The sequence below is a fragment of the Echinops telfairi genome, unplaced genomic scaffold (genome assembly GCF_000313985.2).
Source record: "Echinops telfairi isolate 266 unplaced genomic scaffold, ASM31398v2 ScPeMD7_70;HRSCAF=299, whole genome shotgun sequence".
Lineage (NCBI taxonomy): Eukaryota > Metazoa > Chordata > Mammalia > Afrosoricida > Tenrecidae > Echinops > Echinops telfairi.
Genome location: NW_022103968.1, coordinates 48,641,777 through 48,666,391, shown reverse-complemented (window position 1 = coordinate 48,666,391; position 24,615 = coordinate 48,641,777). Strand labels below are relative to the sequence as shown.

Genomic DNA, 24,615 nt, shown 5'->3' with positions numbered 1-24,615 from the left:
ATCCATCTGTTTTAACCTGCTAAGAGGGTAGGGGAAGGTGTCTCAGAAGGTGACATTTGGACGGTCTTTTCAAGTGGAGAGGAGAAGTGCTTTCCAGACAAAGGAAACAGCGTGTGCAAGTCATTGGTATGTATGTGGGCATGACGCCTGGAGAAATGATGTGAGGGGCGGAGAGTGGTATGAACTACACTTAAAGAGAAACAAGAAAGACAAATAGACACTTGAAGAGGTTGGGTTGAGTTAGGCTGTGAAGGGCTAGGTATAATAGATTGGGGAGTTTGTAAACAAAAGATAGCCAAACAACTTAGTTGGCAGCTGAGAAGCATGATTGAACCTGTTTTTAGAAGGAAAAAAAAACCTCTGATGGTATCAAAGAAAATAATGGGCAAGGGCAGACTTGCAGGAGATCAGTTACAAGGACATTGCTACAATTCAGCAAAGAGGGGATGAGGCTCTGAACCAAGATGGTGCCATGGTCCACACTCCAAACATGTTTCTAAGTAAAACCCGGATTTCAGTGACATGCTAAATAAACACGGAGAAACCAAGAATGACTTTATGGTGAGGACTCTCGGATGACGTACTGACGATTCCCATTCAAACTGCGTCCTCCCTACGCGGATGCTTTCAGCGTCATTACTTTGCTGTCCAAAAATATATTGACTGCTCGCAGGCTCGGGAATCAAGATCTCACATCCAGTGGGTCTGCCTTCTTTTCCTGTCCACAGAAGGACCAGGCTGGTTTCCTTTCTTTCCACATTGTTACCTTGGTTTCTGTTTTGCTAGCTGAATGCCTTCCCACCTTCAAAATGCCAGGAACCCTACCTGTCTCCCACGATGCAGCCCATTCCTTTATTCAGTAGACATTTGAGGGGTGCTGAGCTTGCTATTTGGGGGGGAGGATGGGAAGTAAAACAATGTGGGTGACACATGTTCAGCTTGACCAAGGTAAATGTCATCACTAAGAAGTATGCAAGGGAAAAAAGGCCGTTTTGATCAACGTGAGGATACTTCCGACTGTGCAACAACTACATCATAGGCGTGTTGGCACAAATGTATGTATGCACACAAGTGTGTGGGTACATAGGTGTGTTTATATACATGGACATTTATGAGAAGGTTTCAATTGCATTTTTCCACGAACTTTGTGAAGCCTCCTGTATCCATGTGTGCACAAGGCTAAGTCAAGATGTATTGCTACTAGGGCCCCAGTTCACATGAACAGGGATCTCCCGAATGAAACGTGTCTCAAGCATGTTTCTGCAATCAGTGGATGATTGTGGATAAGGTCTGTCAGTAATACACTTGGCTCAGTCTCACTGGGGTGAATTCAAATAAAAGATCCCATCCAAGTCATGGCTCCTGAGAAAATGTACTGGGTCAGTGAAATTCCAGGCAGAGGTTGGCTCAGAAGATTATTGCCAGTCTTCTGGGGTCCCAAAGGGGCAATTTGGTGGATTTCCTAAAAGGATACAGGACAATTATAAGGGCTTATTATAGGGAAGTTTTAAGAAAATAGAAAACTTCTGGTCCTAGGGAGAAAAAGGTCAGTAAAGTTCTTCCAAGGTGCCCCAACGCCATCCCCCCTCCCCCCTCCCCTCCATAACAATATACCTGTTAATTTTTCTAGGGTAGCAAGAGTTATCTTACAAGAATTACAGTTTACAGCCCTATCTCTCCCCTGTAGGACTTCTCTTTGTTCCCCAAATTCAAAGACATGCAAAAGGAACATGATCTGAGTGCCTCCAGGATGGCACAGTGACATTGACAGGGGAGGATGCAAAGTTTCCCAGGGAAATGCTGCCTTCCAAAGGGTATACAGCTTTAGATGTAGGCTCTGTCAAGAAACAGCTATTTCCACATCTTGATATTGTTGCTCAATAAAGGTTTCTATAATTTTTTAAATGTTTTATTAATTGGGAGTTAATACATATATCATTCCATAGTTCAGTCACATCAAGCAGTATTGTTCAATGGCTACAACAGTTTCCAAGGCTTCTATAATTTTATAGCACCTATATACATATATGCAATAATATCCATAGAAGTACTAATACAAATACTAAATTAAACACCTAGTGGGAATGGTCTCAGGTTTAGGACTATAATCTGTGGTACCACTCAGTCAACTGGCATAATATAGTATGCATTTTCACCATCATAGTTTGGTCAGTAACATCTGTAATCTTAAAGCTTGCATGTAGCTGAGATACAACTATTGATCTCTATGCTTCTAGAATGTAAGAAAATGAAGAAAACCAAAGTCTGAGGAAGGAAACTATTCCATAGGATAGTATCCTACAAAAAACATGACCTCATCTACACCAGAATTAGATGACGTCTAGCTACCACTATCAAGAGTTCAGATCGGGAACACAAAAGATGGATCCTGTAGTATTAGGTAACCAGATAGGGATGGTCCCTCTCTATGCCAAGGCATCCCTACAGGTTGCTGCAGAGAATCAGGCGAGCCCAGCCAGCCCTAAAGGATAAAGGGCATGCACAAATTCAGGCCCTTGTGACAGGAAGCCAGTACACCTGGGAGGGCCCCAATCTAGGCCAGGTGGGCTTCTTTCAGCCAATGGGGTCAACCAGTACTGTCCACCAGGCCTCCCAGCGGAGGGCCCTGAAGAAGTCAGAACTGGGAGCTCTCTTTTTCCAGCTGCAATTCCACCGGGCTGTGGTTTTCTCGGGCCTCAGGTCTCCACGTGTGGGTGTGAAGTGCCCTGAGGGTGCCTGTGTAAAACCTGTAACAACTTCTACCCTGTACAAAAACTCACTTGGATCACAAACCAGGCTTCGGAGTAAATTCTGTCTTATGTGAAGCCAAGGACCGAGGTATTTCTAACCCGAGAAACCTCACAGTAGGAACAGAACTCAAATTCTTGAAGCTCAGACTTAACTCCCCAGTGAAACAGGAGGACTTCCTGATTCTGTCCTCCTGAGATACTCTTTAAACCTTTAACCAAACCAGTCCATGAATATATCTTTGAGCTTCAGGACAGATTGGCTAATAAAATAAATAACACAACTAAAGAAACGCAGTTGTTGAAACTGATAATACAATATAACAAGGACAGTTATAAAGATGGCCCCGGTGTTCTGGAATGATAAGGAACTCTTACTTCCTCAACAAAGAGGATAAGAGATTTAAAGGATGAGCTGGGTCTAAGGGATTTAAAAAACTGAAGAAAAACATGGAAAAACATATAAAATAATTTGGGAATTTATCACAAAACCGAAACCTGTAAAAAGATCAAATGATAATTCTAGAATTTGGGGGCTGGGGGGCTGAATGGGTTAAGAGAATGTTTGACACAGCAAGATACCATTAGTGAACTGAGAAAAAGGCCAAAAACATTTTCCTTCAGGATCACCGTCTCAAGGGACACCCAGGTCAACTGGCATGGCATAGTCCGTAAAGACAATGTCCCACATTCTAGTAGCAACTGGGATATTAAGATTGTGAGCAACCATCTAAAGTAACTAATGGTTTCTCACCTCCCAGAACATAGGGGGGGGGGGGGGAAACCTCCAAACTTCACTGCCATCAGTCAATTCTGAGCACTGGTAGCATCGTGGGTAACTCATTAGGCTGCTAATCATAAGGTCAGCAGTTCATAACCACCAATCGACCTATGGAAGGAAGATGGGGCTTTCTACTCATAAAGATTTTAGTCTCAGAAACCCACAGGGACAGTTCTATTCTGACCTACAAGGTTGTTATAAGAAAGAAGAGTGACACACAACCCCCCCCCCCAAAAAAAAGACAAACTGAAACAATTACTCTAAAGGACTAATGCTCCACACAAGCATCAATCTCCACAACCCTGGGGACCAGAAGAGCTATCTGGTGCCCTGCTACCACTACTAATTACTCTGGGAAGAGTCCCATCAGAAGGTCCTGCATAGAGTGAAAGAAAAATGTAGAACAGCACCCCAAAGTATAAAAGCGACCAGGCTTACTGGTTGGATTGGGATTATTGGGACCCCCAATACACTACCCCTTGCCTTTCAGCTCTGGAACTGAGCTCACCTGTGTGTTAGAATAGTCAACCTTTTAAGAGCAAAAGGGCAGTATTTACCTAAGGACAATACTCAGAGGGTTGGGTTTTGAAACCAGAGACACAAGAAGTCATGAAGGGATTGCAATAGACAAATTGAGTCAGAATATGAATTAATGTAAAAGTATGATATGCTCTACAAACCTTCACTTAATTCACAATAAAAATTTTTTTTAAATCTTTAACTTTCTAGAAAAACTTGTTTCAATTTGTACTATTCCTCACTTATTTTGATGAACAGTGTGACACCCTTTTTTCTTTAAATCATTTTATTGGGGGCTCGTATCACAATCCATACATCCATCTATTGTTGACACCATTTAAACTAACTACAACTGCATTGATCTACACTACAAGGCATTCTGTCTGCTAACCAGGCCCTTCCCATTTCTGGCCCATAGCCTGAGGGAATTCACCAGAGCCTTCATCCCCTTGGGAAAGGCTGCAAATGGGTTTGGCCTTTCACTCTCATCCATAGACTTCAGAATATTAGTTCTAATATTGTTCCGGCCTCTAGATTTGGATTTTATTATTTACAATCCCAAGGCTGCAAATTTTAATGGGAGCAGAAAGCTTCATCTTTCTCCCTTAGAATGTACTAGTTGGGGGGGGGGGGGGGGAAATGTAAACATTTCTGGGAAAAAAAATGTACTAGTGGGATCTAACTGTGACCTTGTAGTTAGCACCCCAATGTCTAGCCCACAGCACCAGCAGAACTCCTTAAAGCACCATACTAACAGGTAAGTTCTCTTTTCTTGATTAGGTTACCAATTTTATCTTTTCAAAGAATTAATGTTGTCAGCTTATCTTTTCAAACACATGCACTCAAAGACTATTCTTTCCGTATATGACTTAAGTCGCCCTGGTGGAGCTGTGGGGTAGGCATTGGGCTCCTAAATGGAAGATCAGCGGTTCAAACTCACTAACCACGCCAGGGGGACAAGATGAAGCCGTCTGCTCCCTCGAAGATTTAGTCTTGGGAACCCTGGGTCACCATGAATTGGAAGCAACACAACAGAAGTTTTATTTTCTTAGTATGACTTTAGTGAGTTTTCATTATAGTTTAAATAGAAATATTTTCTGATTCTTGTTTTGATTTATTTATCTGAGCTGTATAAGACTATTTTGTTCAAATCCAAGCAATTGAGTTTTTAAAAGCTATACTTTTGTTACCGATTTCTTGCCTAATTCCTCCATGACCAGAAAACATAATCTAAATTATCCTTTGGAATTTGTGAAGGCTTACTTTATGGTCCATCACAGCGTAAATGCATTTAAGAGAATGTGAATGGTGCTGTCAGGTGTGCTTTATGTATGTCCATAAGATCAAGTGTTTCCTCTCACAACCATTAAGAAGGATGTGTTTGAGTCTCCTTTTCTGATTGTGAAATTCTCTATTTTTTGTTTAAGTACTGCTGATTATTTTAATTTGTACAGGATTACACCTCCTCAAATGGGTTTTTGTCCAGAAACGTAAGGATGATTTAACGTTGAAAAGTCAGATATTGTAATTCACATATTAATACAGAAAAGGGATCAAAGTTATTATCATCTTTATCCCTCTGCCGTAGTCAATGCCAACTCAGCCACGGGCAGGCCAGGTAGGATGGAGCAGACGTGCCCCTGGGGTTTCCCAGGCTGTAAATAGTTCCAGAAGCAGCCAGCCACATCTTTCTCCTGCTGAGCAGTGGCTGGGTTTGAGCTGTAGATCCTTGACTTCATTCTTTAATCACTGCGAGAGTTGGGTGCCTTAATAATGTTGACAGATGAAAAGAAAGGTGATAAAATTTAACATGTAATTATGACTTAAAATGTTGATAAACTCGGACTGTATGGCAATTTCCTAATAAAAAGCAAACATTATACTTAATACCGAAAGAACGAAAGTTCTCCTTCAGAAATCAAGAATGAAATAAGGATGCTCGAATTCACTGTTTCTGTTCAGTATAACACTGACGTCCTAGCTAATGCATCAAGGAAAGAAAAAGAAAATATGAGACACGGAAAGGGAAGAAGTAAAAACAAGCACTGTTGCAAGTAACATGGAAACTGCAGGAAATTAAAAATTCTACAAATTTTGAAAATGTAAATTTAGCAAAGTTGCAGGGCACAAGTCTGCACAATTTTTTTCTACACAGGAAAAAGACACGAAAATAAAAAAAACCTTTCACAATATATTTTGAAATTGCAGATCTAAAACTAAATCCATGAAAAGTATGCAAAATCTCTACATAGAAAACGACGAAACAATGAAATCAATGAGAAATGAAAGAAAACCTAAGTACACCACTGAATGGATTCATGGAGTGGAAGATTTGAGAAGATGTGTCGCCATCATATGCCAGCAAGTCAACTGAAGCACAGCCACCCAGGGGACAGAGTCGAACTGCACCACAGGGTCCGAGATTGTAATAATTGTGGATATTGCCAGGTTCTTCTCCCAAGGAGAAGTTGCCAATTTTATCTTTTCAAAGAATTAATGTTGTCAACTTATCTTTTCAAACGCATGCAAAGACTATTCTTTCCGTATATGACTTAAGTCGCCCTGGTGGAGCTGTGGGGTAGGCATCGGGCTCCTAAATGGAAGATCAGCAGTTCAAACCCACTAACTTCATCTTGACTGGTTGGTTTAAACTAATGATTAGCAGTCAAGTACTTAACTCTTGTGTTAACATGGCTCTTAAAATATGTTACCCTTAAAATGTTTGGCCATGGAGCAGTGGGTCTGTGTCTTCTGAATATAAATGGGCTTGTTACTGATTGACCAATAAACTATAGTAAAAGCAATGCTATATGACTTCAAAAGGTATTATCATAAAAGGTCATGCAACTTATTCTTGGTCCTCTTAGAAGGTTTGCTCTCTACATGTTCCCTTTTGGAACCTACTATTTTATTGAGAAAAGCTAAGCAAGTTGCAGAGGCTGCTATCAGTGATCCAGGAGATAGGCTTTGCCCAGGTACCAAACATTAAAAAAAAAAAATCCTCCAAAGAATTACAGAACCCATCCACCCATCCTTAGGTCCTGCGTCTTAGGGAGCCAAAAAGTCTTATCTACTATGCCTTCTGTCAATTCCTAACACAGAGAATACTTGAGCATAAAAATCATTGTTGTTTTCTATCATTTTAGAGGGTTGATTTGTTATTCAACAGTAAACAGCTGGTATAAAAGATGCCAATTTTTAAAAATCATTTTATTAGCGGCTCATACAACTCTTATCACAATCCATACATAAATCAATTGTGTAAAGCGCATTTGTACATTCATTGCCTTCATCATTCTCAAAACATTTGCTCTACACTTAAGTCCCTGGCAAAAGATGCCAATTTTATTATGCTTACATTCAGTACAATCCCAATAAAAAAACGATAGCTGTATTTTTTGGGGTAGAAATCAACAAACTGATCCTAGAATTACTCATCACAAGTGTCCTTCCCGTTGAGGAAAAAGAACAAAGCTAGAAGACTTCCACTACCGGATTATCAAGTTTAATTATAAAACTACAGGAGTTAGAAGTGTGATATCAACACAAGTATAGACCAAGAACTGGAGAAAGGAAAGAAACGTCTCAACATATCCTCTATCTAGGTCTTTACACTTCTAAAGGTGGTGTTTCCATGCCCATCTCTCTAGCCCTCCCCTTCCAGCCCCCCTGAAGTCTGCACTCTAATTTACACCATGTCAAGACACTCATTTTAACATTCTTCAGGGACTCAAATAGTGTTCCTTTATAATATACCTTAAATGTTAGGAACGATGAGAAACCTCAGGTTTCAAGGCTGTATGGTGGGTGGGGTAAGGTTACCTACCGTAAACTTCATAGGCCAGCCCGTGCTAATCTCCAAGAACAAGCGGGTGCATTGTTGGGATGGGAAAATATCACTCCATCAAATTTTCCTGGCTTTTACTCACTAATGGGAGTTTCCATTTTCTTAAAACTTCCTAACCTGCGATTGTCCCACGCCCTTTGAAAAAAAAAAATCTATCAAGATTCCTTCTTTGGAATTCCAAAAAAAGTCAACATAACTTTCTGAGCTGTCTTGAATGTAATCGTCCCTACAGATTCCCCTGGAAGCCATTTTCTACTGCACCTTCTTCTTTGATGGCACCCTAACAAGACTAAGACAGGGTGTTACCCAGAGAATTTGTCTGCAGCCACCCACTGACCAGAGAGATAGGTTTAAACCTCTTTAATTAAACCTAATAAGCTGGAACCCTTGTAACAATGCTTTTTAACCCACTATTATATGTCTATTATCTGATTGATGGCAAAGGTGGCACTGCAGTATCATGCAGGAAAAAACAGTCTTTTCAGCAGATGAGTAGGCATCAAAATTGAAAGCATTTTGCCCCTTCACAGCTGCTGGAGGAAGAGGTCAGTTTCCCCTTGAGAGAGAGCACCGGCCACCTGCAGATGGATTCCTCCAGGCCCCACCTGGCGTCCATTTCCCCCGACTAGCTGAGTGTAACCATAGGCTGAGCCCAGAGAGACCACGGAAACCAGTGGTGACACACACATTCCCTGTGCTGTTGAAGTATTTCACACACAGCTTGTGTTTGAGTGTACAACTTTATCTTCAGCACTAATGAGATATTAGCACACCTTTAAAAATCATATTTATGTACCACTATAGTAAAAATAACTTCATGAATTCCTTAGACCCGACCACTATTGAAACCAAGAAAACGATAGATGAATTCCTTTTGTTTTGTTTGAAGATGATTTTCAAATATCCGATTATAAAGATACCCCAATGTCTAATACTTTTAAGTTAATTTTCCTTGTTCCTACTAACTCAATTCATTTACAATTGGAAACTGTACTTTTTAGATGTAAAGAGCTAAGAAGAGCATAGTTTCTTATGTCAAGTGACACAAATGAGCGACATATCAACTGGAATGTCACCGAGACACTATGGCATTACAAATTATTCCTACAAGCAAAATATCCGCTGTCCATAGTCTGTTCTCACAGCAATCAAATATCAGAAAGACTAGTTTGTAGAGATTACCCAGCCCCCCTCCTGCCACCCAATCTACATATCGAGAAAGAAATAACTATTCATGGCAATTTTTATAAAATTAGATGAACTCTACCTGATGTCCTATTTGTATAACAACAGAACAGTTAGAGTAGCAGTATAAAAATAAGAACTTTTACAAATAACAAGCCTTTCTCTTTACGACAACTAAAATTAAAGCTTCACTTTGCTTTAGGGATACTTTTTCTGCACGTCTTGACTTCGCTAATATAGTGATAGAACTGTAATTTTTTAAAATTTCAGATTTGTTAGTTTGCTGTCTCTTAATAGACCAAATCTAGCAGTCAGAACACACAGGAACTCTATTTATAGGACCATGGCCAAAGCATTAATTAGTTTCCATGGCTAGTCTTAACAAGAATGAGTCACAGCACCGATGATGCTACCACAGAGCCCAAATTTAAAAGCATCATCTATTGGACTGGGCTGGACTCTGAGTCCAGGTCAGATCCACTATCAATGAAAAGTCACAACATAAACAGTTGTCTTTTCCTTTAAGAAGGAAATTAAATCCCCCATCTTTCTTTTAAAATACGGAATTGTAAAAGTGGAATTCTGTTAAACATCAATGACTGAATCATGGGTAAAAATGGACAGACTGTGGTTAATAAGTAACGAGAGAAATGTAAAACTACAGGAGAGCATTTTTATAATGCATTCATTTTAAGAGAGTTATTCTTACGAGAGAACGCTTAAGGCTGCTCTTAGATTCTTTGTTCACGTAACATCTAGTCCTTTGGTTCTTTAGTTGATTTATAAACTAATAATAATTTTTCCTTATGCTCCTTGGTGGCAAGGATGGTGAGAATCCATCTCATGTACTTTGGAAATGTTATCCGGGAGACCGGTCCCTGGAGGCCATCAAGTGTTCTGAGCTGGAGGAACAGAGAAAAAGAGGAAGGTGCTCAAGAGGATGACTGGCGCAGTGGCTGCGATCGTGGGCTCACACGTCGCACAGCTGTGAGGCCAACGCAGGGCTCGGAGCGGTTCCATTCTGTGGTGCGTGGGGTCACTCTGAGTGGGGAATGTAAGTCTAGACGTAAGTATTATATATGGTTGACACAGGGATGGATGCAAAGCTCAAACTTGAGGAGTTATATGCTGTTGACATCATCTCGAAAGGATCGGGAGTGAGAGAAATATTGGCCTCACAACCTGTATTACTGATCTGAAAACTATATCCCAAACCCACGTTGATGCTCGTTCTCAATTACGCCTTTCCAAGGACTTACGAGGTATAGGTCCTAAATCCCCAAGAAGTTTCTGCTTTCCTTCACTCTGAGGAATGCTTTTAATTTCGTTTTAAGATGTAGGTAACTGGGGGGGTGGGGGGGAGTGAAGGGGGAGTAGCTGATAACCTCATTGTAGGAATTAAGGTAGACAGATATCCAAATATTGCAAAAATAATTTTCCCAAATTGCGACCTGACTGGTTATTATATCATCACTACTGAGCTCTTTAATATGATTAACTAATGATGAGAACTTGTGCTCCCTTTTCAACATACTGACTTTATAATGAAAACAAAAAAAGACAATAAGTGGGATATTTCAAATATTTTAATGAAAAAAACGACAATTTCAAAAATAAGCATCATACAAATAAAAGTTTAGAAGTGAAAAATATTCAAGGAACAAAATCCTTGATTATTAAAATATACTGAAGATGAAAAGCTAATGATGTTTAGTGTTCAAATTCAGGGCAAGTTTAATTTATAATAGTATAGCTAGTTGTGTTTTTCATGATGTGGCTCTTTAAAGCTGTCACTCTTAGTTACTTTTTTATATTCTATATTTTCTTAAACTGCATTTCATTTAAATTATTTCATAGTCATTTATAAAAAAACAGCATATTTTCTAGCAACAGTTTAATTTGTGCTTTAATAAGGAATCTTGATAAAATACTCAAGTGACTTAAAAGTTTTATGACTCCACCCATCAGTCTTGTAGTTATTCAACCAGTCCAGTAGCCAGAAGACCTACAACTGCCCTTAAAAGTAGAGCTCATGTAAATTGAATAGCATGTTCAAGATTAAAGAGATGTATTTTTTCCATATTAAAACATTAGAATTTTATTTCTCACTGTAAAAGTTGTCATGTTAACTTAAGTTACTCAGTTCAAAATTTATAAAATATGGAGGAAAGCATCATTTCAGTGTTTGCTTTCTGACATCTATAGGACATTAATACATGTTATTCAAATTAGGATGGCATTACAATACATTTTAGGACTTCTAGCTTTAAAATTTCCAACAAACATGTCAGTTCCATCTAGAGGGGTATTTTAATTCATTAACCTAGTTATTATTGTTATTGTACAGACATATTCTCAGTATGCAGGATATTAGCATATACTCATTTCATTATCCTAGTAAATCATTTTAGATGTAATAGAAACCTCTCAACTTACTCGAAATTTTCCACTATCACGAAAGCATCACACAAATCCTCTTATAAAGAGACGCTTCAGTAGAGACATGAATCTAAAACAATACAATCTCCAACGCATGACGACCACTGTCACACACCCCCTCCACTCATAACTTGGAATTAATTATCATGCAAAATTTACTAGATTTTTGATGCTTACCTATAAAGTAATTAAGTTTTCTTTCTCATAAGTAATCAGGACAAGTAGTAGAAAAAGCATTTTATTTATATGGAAAAAGCTACAGTAAGACCTGTAAAAGGTGTCGATATAGTATTGCCTATACAGAAAAAAACTCAAATGTGAATAGCAACAAATAAAAGTTACACATCTTCCTACATAGCAGTGCAATTAATTCACATTGCAATAAAGTTAAGTCAAGTATAACAAAATCAAAACAAGTGTTTCTCCATTAATCAGTATGTTGAGAATTACAGTGTAAAGATCATTTCAGGTTTTAAGAAATCTTCCATCAATCTACAGAATACCCTAAGATAAGGGAGACAGACAGTTAATTCATTTAATTATCAGCTGTTGAGTTTCTTCAATACTGTTCACAGGAAAAAAGTCATAAGTTGATGCACATGGTAAATAGAATATATTTCATCTATACAGTAAAAAAATACAAATTATAAAGTGAGCTAACAAAGAATGAAATCTGAAGACATTTATAAAACTGACGACGTCTTAGACGGCACAGACAGTATTTCTCATGTAAAAACACCTAGTTTCAGCAAAAAATAATTTGGTTGCTTTTCAGCTGCATTGTAGATCTTGTAAGCTGAAGATGCAGATGTCCAAGTATCTTAAAAACCATAATAAATGTCTTTCTCAAGGCATACAAAACAATAAATGCTCTCATCACAGTCTTATGAGTATTTTTGGAAGTTTTTTGTCTTGCTTCAGAAACACATTTAAAATGGGTAAAAAATCAAAGAGTTTCATGGTACACTGAAACAGTAAACAGTGCTCAATTTACTGCTAATATTGACGGGGGAAAAACAATCCTAGATTTTACAGTACTCTGGTATATATGAAAAATTTTTTCCGCATTTACATGGCATATTTCTGAGTCCACTCTCGTGCGTGTCTGTTGTATCTGTGGGTAAATAAAGGAAGACAGTGAAATACACACATTTCATTTTTAGAAGTATCGCGCCGAACAAAAAATCTTACCATAGTGAATGATGGGGGGAGTGCGGAGTGGAGATCCAAAGCCCATTAGTAGGCCACTGGAGATCCCCTTGCAGAGGGGTCTCAGGGAGGAAATGAGCCAGTCAGGGTGCGATGTAACAACGATGAGAAATACAACTTTCCTCTAGTTCCTAAATATTTCCTCCCCGCTCCCACTACCATGACTCGAATTCGACCTTGCAAGACTGGCTAGACCAGAGGATGTACACTGGTACAGATAGGAACTGGAAATACAGGGAATCCAGGGAGGATGATCCTTACAGGACCAGTGGTGTGAGTGGCGAAACAGGGAGGGTAAAGGGAGAATGGGTAGGAAAGAGGGAACCGATTACAAGGAACTATATGTGACCTCCTCCCTGGGGGACAGACAACCAAAAAGTGGGTGAAGGGAGACGTCGGACAGGGCAAGATATGACAAAATACCAATTTATAAACTATCAAGGGCTCATGAAGGAGGGGGGAGCGGGAAGGGAGGGGAAAAATGAGGACCTAATGTCGGGGGTTTAAGTGGAGAGGAAATGTTTTGAGAATGATGAGGGCAATGAATGTACAAATGCGCTTTACACAATTGATGTGTGTATGGATTGCGATAACAGTTGTATGAGCCCCTAATAAAATGTTAAAAAAAAAAAAAGTATCGTTCCATGGAAGACTCTAGTCTACCTTTTTTTTACATTCTACTTTCTTATGCTTACATTTCTTATGCTTATTATTGTAATTATCCTACACATACTAACTACAAGATGAAGGCCTAGTCTCATGCATAAAGAAAACAAAAGCAATAGTTATTTTTTTTTAATTATGAGTCATATGATGGATCTCTTGAAAACCCATATGAAAACCTACCTAAAACATCAAAAATAAAACAGAGAACCCAAATAGAACAGAAATCCAAAAAAGCCAACTCTGGAAGGGTCTTATCTGTAAATTGCAAAATGAATTACGGTATCAGCAAGATGAATTACCTTGAAAATAAATTCAGTTGAGGGGAGGGGGACTTAGTTAATTTATTTTCTTAGGAGAAGATAAAAAACATAAAATACAATGCTTTCTAATTATTAAATTACTTCATGGTTAGCTTACCATTTAAAATTAAACTTAGCTATCACCATTAGAAAATAAAAGCAGGTAATACTGTGCAAAGAAAAATTACTATTAAATATTGAATAACCAAGCAGTAAATGGGAAACCATAGGTTTTTTGTAAAGATAATAGAATTGAAAAAATATCAACTTATTATAACAAGAACATAATTAAATGTTCTTAAATTACTGGTAATACTCTTAGGACTTGGCAAACAACACACACACACACATAAATACTGCAATTTAATCTAAGTAAACACTTACTTTTCCTTGTCTGATTTGTAGATTTGGGCGATATCTGGTACTAAAGGGTCATCTGGATTAGGATCACAAAGTAGAGAACATATCGACAATAAAACTAGATTTAAAAAAGAACAACACCACATTAGACAATCATCTTTTTACTTTACACACACGACATGTGTGAAAACAAGCTCACCAAATATAGATATATTTGAAGATATATTATGAAGAAAAAAAATAAAACTATTAGTTTAAATTTTATACTAATTTTGGCTGGCAGCAAATATATGTATCTTTTAATTACAAAACTCAATTCTATTTGAACTTTCATTCATTTTAAAATGTGCACCTTCAAGGCACTGTCCTTGCTAGTTGCCACTGGCCCATTCTGGTCCATGGAACCCAGGGAGTGGAGGACGGGCTGTTCGGTAAGGCTTCCTTGATTGTCATCCGACGGGACAGCAGGTGGGCAGGCCTTCCCTCATGTTAACACTGGGGTCTAGCTGCCAACCTTAGGGAGCTATCAAGCACAAAGAGTGTGTGCCAGCTGGGGACCTGAAATAGCTCTTACCGACCTTTGAACTCAAAAGTTCTCTACAAAACTATTTTTAGAGAATGGATACCAGGCTCTAAACAGTATCTGATCAAAACCTTTTCAACATGCCACCCTACTTTTAGGTGTTTCTTAGAGGCACTATTTATAATTCTAATTTAATGTAGAGAATCTGTGATCTAATCAACTCCAGGTAAAGCAGTGACATGACTGGTAACAATGTTGGAAACCACATTCATGTGTTGTTCTACTTTGTATTAGGGCTACACGCTGTCTACAAAGAAGGGATATTTATATGATATCTTAAATGAATCTGTGTTTTCCATGTACCTCACATGCATTTAAAAATAATTAGAAGAGCGATCTTTTCATAACATGAGTAAGTTGAGATATAAATGACAAAAATTTCAAGTTATTTCTTGTTATTATAAGGCAACGGTTAGACTAATGCAGATAACTTTAAAAAAAAAACAGACCTAAGCATCTGAAATGGGAGGGAACGAGAATTCTGATGTCATTTTGCGGCTTCAATTGCATGCCACCACGTCTGTGGAATCTTTGGAACGGCTCCCATCTCCACCCCCCTCTGCCATCTTATGTTTCCGTACCCTTTCAAGTCTAAAACTGGAAAGACCGAGCTGACTTGGGTACAGTAAGGGCTAATGAAAAAATGAGTTCTACCAGTCTTCTCTATCTTTCCTCTGTCCACTGTAATTTCAAGTCTTACAATAGGAAACCATGGGGTGTCTTTCTAGGATAGCCTTTGCTTACACCCCAGCATGCTTCCAGACGATGCTTATGAGGGAAAGTAGAATCAGACATATTTGAAATCCAGAAAAGTGAAATGTGTGCAAGCCCATGAGTGAAATATGAGGTAGCATTGTATAACAAGCAAGAGGGAAGTTTCCTATCTCAAATCCCTGCCTCCAGGAGTCATTTGCCCCGATTTTACCATTATACATAAACCAAATCTTTTAAGATAAGGAAAATGGTGATAAAATTCACATTAATTTATGTGCCAGACACACAGGGACCCTAAAAAAAAAGCAACCACACCCACGGCCATCCAGTCAACGCCTCATCATAGTGTCTCGACGGGCAGAATCGAAGTGGTCTTAGAACTACAAACCTTGATGGAAGCAAGCCGCCACATCCGTGGCTGTGAGTCCAAACTACATGCTGTGTACACTCATGATAAGCCAAGTGTTTCAGCACATTTTTATGCAGCTTTTTAAAAAAACTTTTATTGGGGGCTCTTAACATCTCTTATCCCAATCCATACATTCATCCAGTTTGTCAAGCACATTTGCACATGTGCCAGCAGCATCATTTTCAAAGCATTCTCTTACCACGTAAGCCCCTGATATCAGCTCCCCATTTCTTCCCCTTTCCTCCCCCGTTTTATGCAGTTTTTGTGGTAAAATTAGGTGCCTCAGCTGATATTTGGGTCAGCTTATACTCAGGTACATACGGTAAACTTTTGGTGAGCCCTTGAGCACTTTAACAACTGTACAGCTAGAACCCCTTCCTGGTGACCATACATGGAAAACACTAAAATCCCCATTTCCCATAAGAGGAAACCAAGGCTATTTGATTTCTTAAAAAACAGTGCTTCCCGAAGCCAGCAATACTAATGTTTCTCCATAAGAAGTTACCAGTGTCAGAAGACAAGATAGGTGGTACACAGCACCTGGCAGTCTGCCCCTGCTTATCTATGTGTAAGTACTTTGCTGATGATGAAAACAAGCTTGCATTTCGTGAAGGGATTCCAGAAAAGAGCATTCAATTAATTTGAACAACTGTTTAACACACACTTTTACAGCCAGTGCACAAGAGTTAAGCTATGTGAATGATTTTAGAATGTTATACCTTCAGGTCATATGTCATTAAAAAAAATAAATGATCATGGATTCATATCACTAACTCTTCAAGGGAAACCTCTTTCTTGAATTCTACAGAAAAGGATAACTACCAAGTTACTTCAGGGACAGATACTTCTAGCCCAAACAATATTTTCCAAATGTCAAGTTATCCTCTGTTAGAAAAACAAGACACAAATTAAGAGTTCTGGCATAGGAAACCGTTTTGGCTAATGAAGCAGAAATGGCTTCAGATGGCCTATGCACACATCCGCTAACTGAGCAACGAGCAAATGCTCTACATCTTGCTGAGAGGCGACAATCAGCACAGATCATGCCAGTATTTCAGTGCTACTGTTGAATGTACATCTAGGCGGGCATGCTACATGTGCTGTCACTAGCCCAAAGTATAATAAATGGCTTTCATTTTGATGCACTTATTTTATTGGCCAAATATCCGTTTAGTTCTCCCTGAAAGTAAATCAAATGTAAAGTCTTACTGTGTCTATTTAATGAATGGACAACTGCCACGAAAATCTTATTTTGACTTCTGACTCTCTCTTTTTTAAAAAGATACACCCGAAACTAAAGGGGTAAAATGGAAATAGGTTTATGTATCCCCAAAGTTCCAGCACTCACATTTACATTTTCTTGTCGCACTGTTATTGAGATTTGCTCCTCCGCGCCCCAAGCGACTAATAAGAGACACAGTGGAGCATCACACAAAAGCTCCAAAAGGAAAGCAAAACAAAACATGGACTCCTTTTTAAAAACAACCTTGGACCTTACATACTTCTGCGGCATACTTTTCTGTCTTTATAAACTCATATGTACATATAATCTGATAAATGAAATTACCTTTTGATACAGTCAGAGCTGGTGACCACTGTGACCTCAGGATATCAAGACAAATACTTCCATTACTATTTATGTTTGGATGATAAATTTTTGTTGTGAAAGCAATCTGTACACAAAAACAAAACAAAACAAAAAGTGACAACCCATGAACTATGAACAAAACAAAACCCATCTGTTCTGGGGGGAGATGCCTCAACTTTATATCATTTTAGAGAAGAAATGTATTCAACCCAAAATGAATGAGAATTTTGAGTTACACATGTTCTAGCTATTGGGAAGGTGAACGCAAATACACCAGTGTCCCTCAACCTCTCCCCAAGGGGTTGAGAAGTACTGTGGAAACCGTGATGAGTTGCCGCCAATAGCTGGTATCAACTGGTTGAGTAGCATCCGATGTAATTAAGCCTTGCTTTCTTTCCACGGCAGAGCCATCCTTTTCCTTGTTTGTCTGTTTTTGTAATCCTTTTCATAAAGTGATTATGAGTGAGGTCTCAAAGTGACAGTTGGATCTAAAATTGGGGTTGCTAGCTGTGGTTTTCAAGGGAATGTTGAAAGGTCTTACTTTGCTAATCTATCTTAAGAAATCTACCAAAGAGCCTAGTATTCCAACAAGTTGTACCATGCCACTTCATATGAATGTTATTGTTTTAGAAACAGAAAATAATTATTTTCTGACCGAAACCATTAAAATAAAAAGTTCCCCTTTTGACATCCCCATCACTTGTCTGTTTCCTGTTTAAATACAATCTAAATTAAAACTGGTAAGAATGTTTTTATCTCCCAACACACCAAATAAGAGGTCTATGTCATATTTATTTTGATATTCCCTAATGAAACAGAACATGGTAGATTCTCCATCAATGTTTGTTCAATACTAAGCATGGAGTAAGAGAGGGAGGGCCAACTACTTTGAGAATACAATCCCTTGAATGGAAAAGTCTGATTCTTGACTATAAAAACTTCCCAATTTACACTTATCCAAAGACACAGGAAAGAAACAAAGTTTCTAGCATCACGGACACTGTCCTCTTGTTTTACAAACACAGCAAATATTTGCATAAGAAAGTCTATTGCATTGTCCCTCTCATTAAAGTGCTGTTATTAGTTGCTACCAAATAGGCTTCTAATTCACAGTCACCCCAAGTGTAATGGGACAGACATCAAAACCACTGTGACCCATATGGTTTTCATTGGCTTATTTTTTCAAAGTAGATTACCAGGCCTTTCTTCCTAGTATGCTTGTGTTTGGAGGGTCTGCTGAAAGAGGCTGGTAGTGGCTTTTGCCAGGAAGAGAACCCGAGTCTCCTGCATAGCAGATGAGAATTCTACTACAGAATCACCACTGCCCCGATGGACATCACAGTCGACAAAATCACAAAACGCTTCTAGGTGGTAAAATCCCAGCCCTGGGAGTCATATCAATCATAAAAATAAAAATACCTTTGGTGGTTTAAAAGGATAGTCTGTCGGAAAGTGTACAGTGAGAAAAAAGACGCCACCCTGATAGGCGCTGTCAGGCTGAAATGACAAAACATTCGCATCAGTGTTGAATTATTACATTTACTTAGTAACTTAAAGTAACTCTCCCCTAAAGATTATCCATTTAGGGGGGAAAAATAAGGCTTTTACTTTTTTGTATGCCATAAATTCAAGTTATTTACCTTGAAAACAGGTTTCCCTCTCTCAGCAGATGTGAAGGAGGATTTTCCAACCAATAATGTTGACATCATAGAGTATAAAACAAACAAACAAAAAAGCAGGACACACACACACAGTGGTGTGATATGCCCAAACAAATCTGTTTATGAATACAGACTTTCTAAGATGAGAACACATACAAGTCTGCTGTAAGAAAAGGATAATTTTCTGCAGTCGCAATCAGCATTTTAAAAAGGCTTAAGGGTAGCACTTTGCCTCTTCCTTAACAAAAAACACAAAGTTACAAAGAGAAACGATTAAGGGACACTGTTATACAAGTTAGACTTCAAATCTTCATTTGGAAACAGTGTATAAAATCTTAATGGGGGGAAAAAAGATATTAATGGGAAATATGCTACAGTTGATTAGTGTCTCATTCCAAATTCTATGTTGGTGTATCATTCAAAATAGTAGAGCTAATTTATATCCATAATGAATAAAGAACAAAAAAGGCCAAAATAAAGCTAAGTAAATTCCAATCTTTACTGAAGTATCAAATTTGGAATCAACTAAGCAAAGGGAATGTAAATTAGCCATCTTGCTTTGTGGCCAACAGAAAATATTTATGACAAGCCCGCCCCCCCCCCAAAAAAGAAACAAAAGACTAGAAAAAAGGGAGCAAAAATACATCTAAAATTACATTTCATACTCAACTAAATATACTATGTTATATAACATCTTGGTACAGCAGCAGGAGTATTATTATTTCCTTCTTAACTTTCTACATGTATCTATTAGAGGGCTGTGATAGATAATTATTCTTATGATATTGTTTAATTACAAGGAAGGTAGAAAACAAGCAAATGGAAATGATAGTTCAGTGTGCTTTGATGTTTACATGATACTATAGAGTACTATAGAGGGGCATGTTCACATTATTAAAATAAAGGGGGGAGGCATGTGTAACAGAATTATCCGCTACATATGATTTAACAAATAAATCTTTTAAAAGGCTACAATTTACATGTGAAGGGAGGGCTTTTAAATGGATAGCATTTTGAAGTTTGTTAGTAAACAATAAAAAACAAATGATTAGATTCTTATTGAGTTATTTAGATAAATACATGCATTTACCCTTAAAAAAAAACTAAACAATATGTTGATACTTACCTAGGAATCCTACACTGAATTTTTTTTTAAAAGATAAAGGCATGGCAATATAAATCCTGTGGCTTACTATACTAAAAGTTCTTTCATATGTTAGGGAGGAGGAATGAAGTTCGTGGATCTATGCTACTAATGCGCTCTGCTATGGATTGTATTGTACCCCGTCCTTGTCCCTGCTACCCCTCCCACAAATATCTGTTGAAATCACACATGACCTTGTTTAGAAATGGGGGTTTTCTTTTGTTATGTTAATATAGTCATACCAGAGCAGGATGGGTCTAAGCCTAATCATTTCTGCATTATAAAAAAAAGTAATATAAAAACAGAGACACAGATGGGGCAGACAGACCATGGAGGTCGATGTATCTATAATTGCTAGGCCAGGAATGCCAAGGATTGTGAGCAGCCACCAGAAGCTGAAATAGATGGAGACCCTCCCTAGATCCTTCAGACATCTAATCTCCTGAACTATGAGAAAATACATTTCTCTTCTTTAAACGACCCCCTTGTGGTATTTTGCCACAGCAGCCCTAGGAAACTAAACCACACTCTATCCTAGAATATAGTCGTGAGTGGTCAATGCCCATTCCTATATGACCAGGTTACTTTGCTCAAGAAAAGCTTGTTTCAAGTCCTAACTGCCTCTCAGGTGTACAAAGAAACATTTTAACCAAGGATAACAAATATTAATAGAAGTCAGTCATAAAACAACAGGTAATTTTGAATTCAGGAAAATTGCAACCATATTAAAACAACACACTCATGAGTTGGCAAAGACAGAGTCAGGGCAATATTTTATCAGTTTTCTCTCATAAATAGGAACAGTGATGAAACCTATCATTGCAAAGTGGTGCATTAATTAGACTTAGACTTATTTATGATCTAGTAAAACTATCAATATGTGAATGATTATGCTTAGTTCTGAGCCAATGACGTTGTGTGCGTGTGTTACTTTTTTAAAGATAAAGAAATCACATGTGGCTACAAGTCGTGGGTGACCCATTGCCATGTAGAACGATTAAGGATCAGGCAAAGGAGAACATGAACATCATGAATCCTTGATCATATTTTGCTTTCTGAGGTTTAAGAGTACAAGCAAATTCAATGTTAGCCACAAACATCTGATTGAAGGTGAATTGGCAAGAATGATGGCTGAAGGATTGATTGCAATATATGAATCATACTTACAGGCCCCATAATAGTTGCTTGCCAGTGGAACACTGCAACAAACAAAGGAGTTTTGGAGTCATTAACAAATGTTTAAACATATATTATTAATATGGCAGCAAAATCCTAGAAATAGAGCAAACCTTACAGTCATCTCCCACAGGTCCAGCTGAACAGTGAGCGGGTGGATCACGTTGCAAATCACTTAATTCCTAAAGAAAAGCAAAAATATTTATGGTTTATTTTTTTTTTTGAGGAAAACAATAAAAAACCCATTAAGAGGCAAATTATTTACTTTAAGACTCATCTTAGACAAGTCTATTCAAATTATGAAAACATAAAATTTATTGTCACTGAGAGAACAAAGAATGCAGAATAAAGTGTTACATTCCTTATTAATGAGACAGCTCCAACTACTGAAAAATTTACAGAGTAGCATGTTTCTAATACCCTGAAAAAAAGATATTCAAGGAGTATCAATTGTAAGCAGGGTAATTTATATAAGTGAACAGACATAAGAAACAAATCCATTTCCCAAGAGATTTATAGTCTAAGGAGGAAGAGGGAAAGCTTACAGATGGATATTTAAGGAATAACGAAGTTTAAAAAAAAACAAAAACATTGTCATTGAGTTGTCCTTGCCTCACCAGGACTCTGGAAGATGGAACAGAACTGCCCCATATTGTCTAAGGCTGTACTTCGTTTCTTTTTTTCTAAAATTTTATTGGGGGCTCATACAACTCCTATCACAATCCACACATACATCAACTGTATAAAGCACATTAGTACATTCGTTACCCTCATAATTCTCAAAACATTTGCTCTCCACGACGATGCTTTTTTAAAACATGTATTCTGCCAACCTGTGGCTTTTACCTTTTTTTTTTTAGCACATTTGTACATTCATTGCCCTCATCATTCTCAAAACATTTGCTCTCTACTTAAGCCCCTGGCATCAGCTCCTCATTTTTGTCCCACCCTCCCCTCCCAGCTGTCCTTCTTTACAGAAGACCGCCTTCTCTTTCTCCAGCAGAACAGCCAATGAAGGGGTTTGAACCTTCGACCTTTCAGTTAATAGTCCAGCACTTAACCCCCACTGCACCACAGAAACTCCTTGCTTGAAGGTTAGATAGAAAGAAAGAATAGTCAAGTCATGTTTTGAAACATACCAAACTGATTCTACACAGAGATAGTACAGATGTAAATAAATCATGCTGAGAAGCCTAGAGATGACAGTGGAAGCCCAGAATCCATTTATAAGGTCCCTACATAAGACCAGTGAATACCCTCTGAACATACCCTGTTTCCTCGAGAATAAGACTGTCTTATATTAATTTTTGCTCCCAAAGATGCGATAGGTCTTATTTTCAGGGGATGTCTTATTTTTCCATGAAGAAGAATATGGTACACATTTACTGTTTATTGCTTTATTAAAAGAGATCTCGCACTTCCTGTCTGCTCCGGCTGCACTGTGGCCAACAGTGAGCTGCGCGGTGTCGCCTGCCACTATGGTCCAGAGTCCAGAGTTTCGGTACCTTCTGGGGGCCTTATTTTCGGGGGGATGCCATATATTTCAGTGAGAGGCAAAACTATTAAGTAGGTCTTATTTTCGGGGGATGTCTTACTTTCGGGGAAACAGGGTAGTACAGGGATGTAAATCGCCTTGTTTTCAGGTAGCTTTATAAAGTTGTTTATGGCAGAGATGAGTTATGTTAAAATATAATTCCATATCATTTGATCTCCGTTTGGACCCATTTTAAGTTGTGTCTGTTTTTAATATTTTCTGCTTTCTTTTCAGTTGAGGTTTTTCTGTATTTTGTCAAGTCACTGTTGGGTTTTTGTTTGCTTGTTTGCTTCTTGTTTGTGTTTTGTATGATTTTCTATTTATGAAACCCAAAACAGGTAAATAACTGGATAGAGACAATGACTGGATTAATAATTACCTAGCGGCATGGCAGGTGAGTTTGGGGGAAATGAGGCACTAACAACCATGAGTACTAGAAGACAATGTTTTCAAATTGACTCTGGTGATGAGTGCACAATTGAATACTTAAACTCTATGATGTGTGAAGTCTATGCCAACAAAACTACTTAAAATAAAACTATTTAAATCATTTATAAATAAATAAATAATGCATACACACAATCTGAGGCCCAGTGATGCAGTAGTTAAAGCACTTAGCTGCGAACTGAATGGGTCAAACCCAACAACTAATCCTCAGGAGAAAGATGTGGCGATGTATTTCTGAAAAGATGTACAGCCTTGGAAACCCTAGGAAGCAGTTCTACTATGCCCCATAAGGATGCTTTGAATTGGAACCAACTGAAGGGCAATGAGTCTATGTATCACAAATAGAAACTTAATTCTGTTTTACTTAGAAAAGCCTTGAACCTATTCAAATTCCAAATGGCATGCTGCTCTTTAAATTTCCTTAAAATATTATGTAAAAGTAAAGGTTTCCTTTTTTTTGCTCTGTGTCCTGATTCTACCTCCTTTGTTAAGAAGAGGTAGGGCTAAGAGATGAAATTCAACAACTGAATTTTGCAACATTTCAAAGGTGTCTAATTAAAACTCCGTGACTATAGGAAAGTAGCAGCTGATTAGACCACACATCAAATATTGGTTATTGTTGTTGCGTCGGCGTCAGTTCCAACTCATAGCAACTCATCAACAGAACAAAGCACCGCTCGGCGGCACCCTCACAATTGTTCCTATGTGTGAGCCACTGTTGCAGCCTGTTTCATCAGCTAGTACTACTAATGATTATTTCAGTAGTGCTCTGGTGAGAGTGCTTACATATCTTAGGATCTTTAAGTGGGGGTTCTCTTTGTCAAACCATGTACCTGGAACCATGAACCTGAAAATATGCCCTAATACATTGTTTGGAAATAATGCAACGGACGCTATGGGGCACATGTGCAGATAAAATGAGAGTCCCAGCAAAGACCATGCCCCACCCACAAATATACAGATCTTTAAAAAAGGTAAGATGATGTGGTAGTTATATAATCTGTTGTCAATTTGAGAGGATTAAGGTGTTGTTTAGCCTGTCAATCAGGTCGCAGCTTGATGTCCTCATTTGGAGGCATGAAGGGGATAAAAAGCTCCCTGGTGACAGGATGCAGGCTGACTCCCTGGGAGACATTCCAGCGGAGAAGAGACATGGAGCTACGCTGGGCCGGAGGAGCCACACAGAGACCCCTGCCAGCGCTGAGATGCTTACACACCACTGGATCCAGAATACTTTCCACCCACTGACCTGTGATCCTCCTGCATTTGGCATCATTTCATGTGTTTCGTGAGTCTGAAGAGGATTT

The 24,615-nt window shown here is 38.4% G+C and overlaps 1 protein-coding gene across 1 annotated transcript; it reads right to left on the bottom strand.

Annotated features, from left to right (window-relative positions):
* Window positions 1-11,740: 11,740 nt before the first annotated feature.
* On the bottom strand, window positions 11,741-21,272 carry UBE2D1 (ubiquitin conjugating enzyme E2 D1). Its single transcript, XM_045291596.1, has 5 exons — window positions 18,987-21,272; window positions 18,766-18,843; window positions 17,326-17,431; window positions 14,077-14,170; window positions 11,741-12,632 (listed from the first exon to the last, which is right to left on the bottom strand). The coding sequence occupies exons 1-5, from the start codon at window positions 19,053-19,055 to the stop codon at window positions 12,587-12,589; spliced, it is 393 nt and encodes a 130-aa protein (XP_045147531.1). The 5' UTR covers window positions 19,056-21,272; the 3' UTR covers window positions 11,741-12,586.
* Between the last annotated feature and the right edge of the window lie 3,343 nt (window positions 21,273-24,615).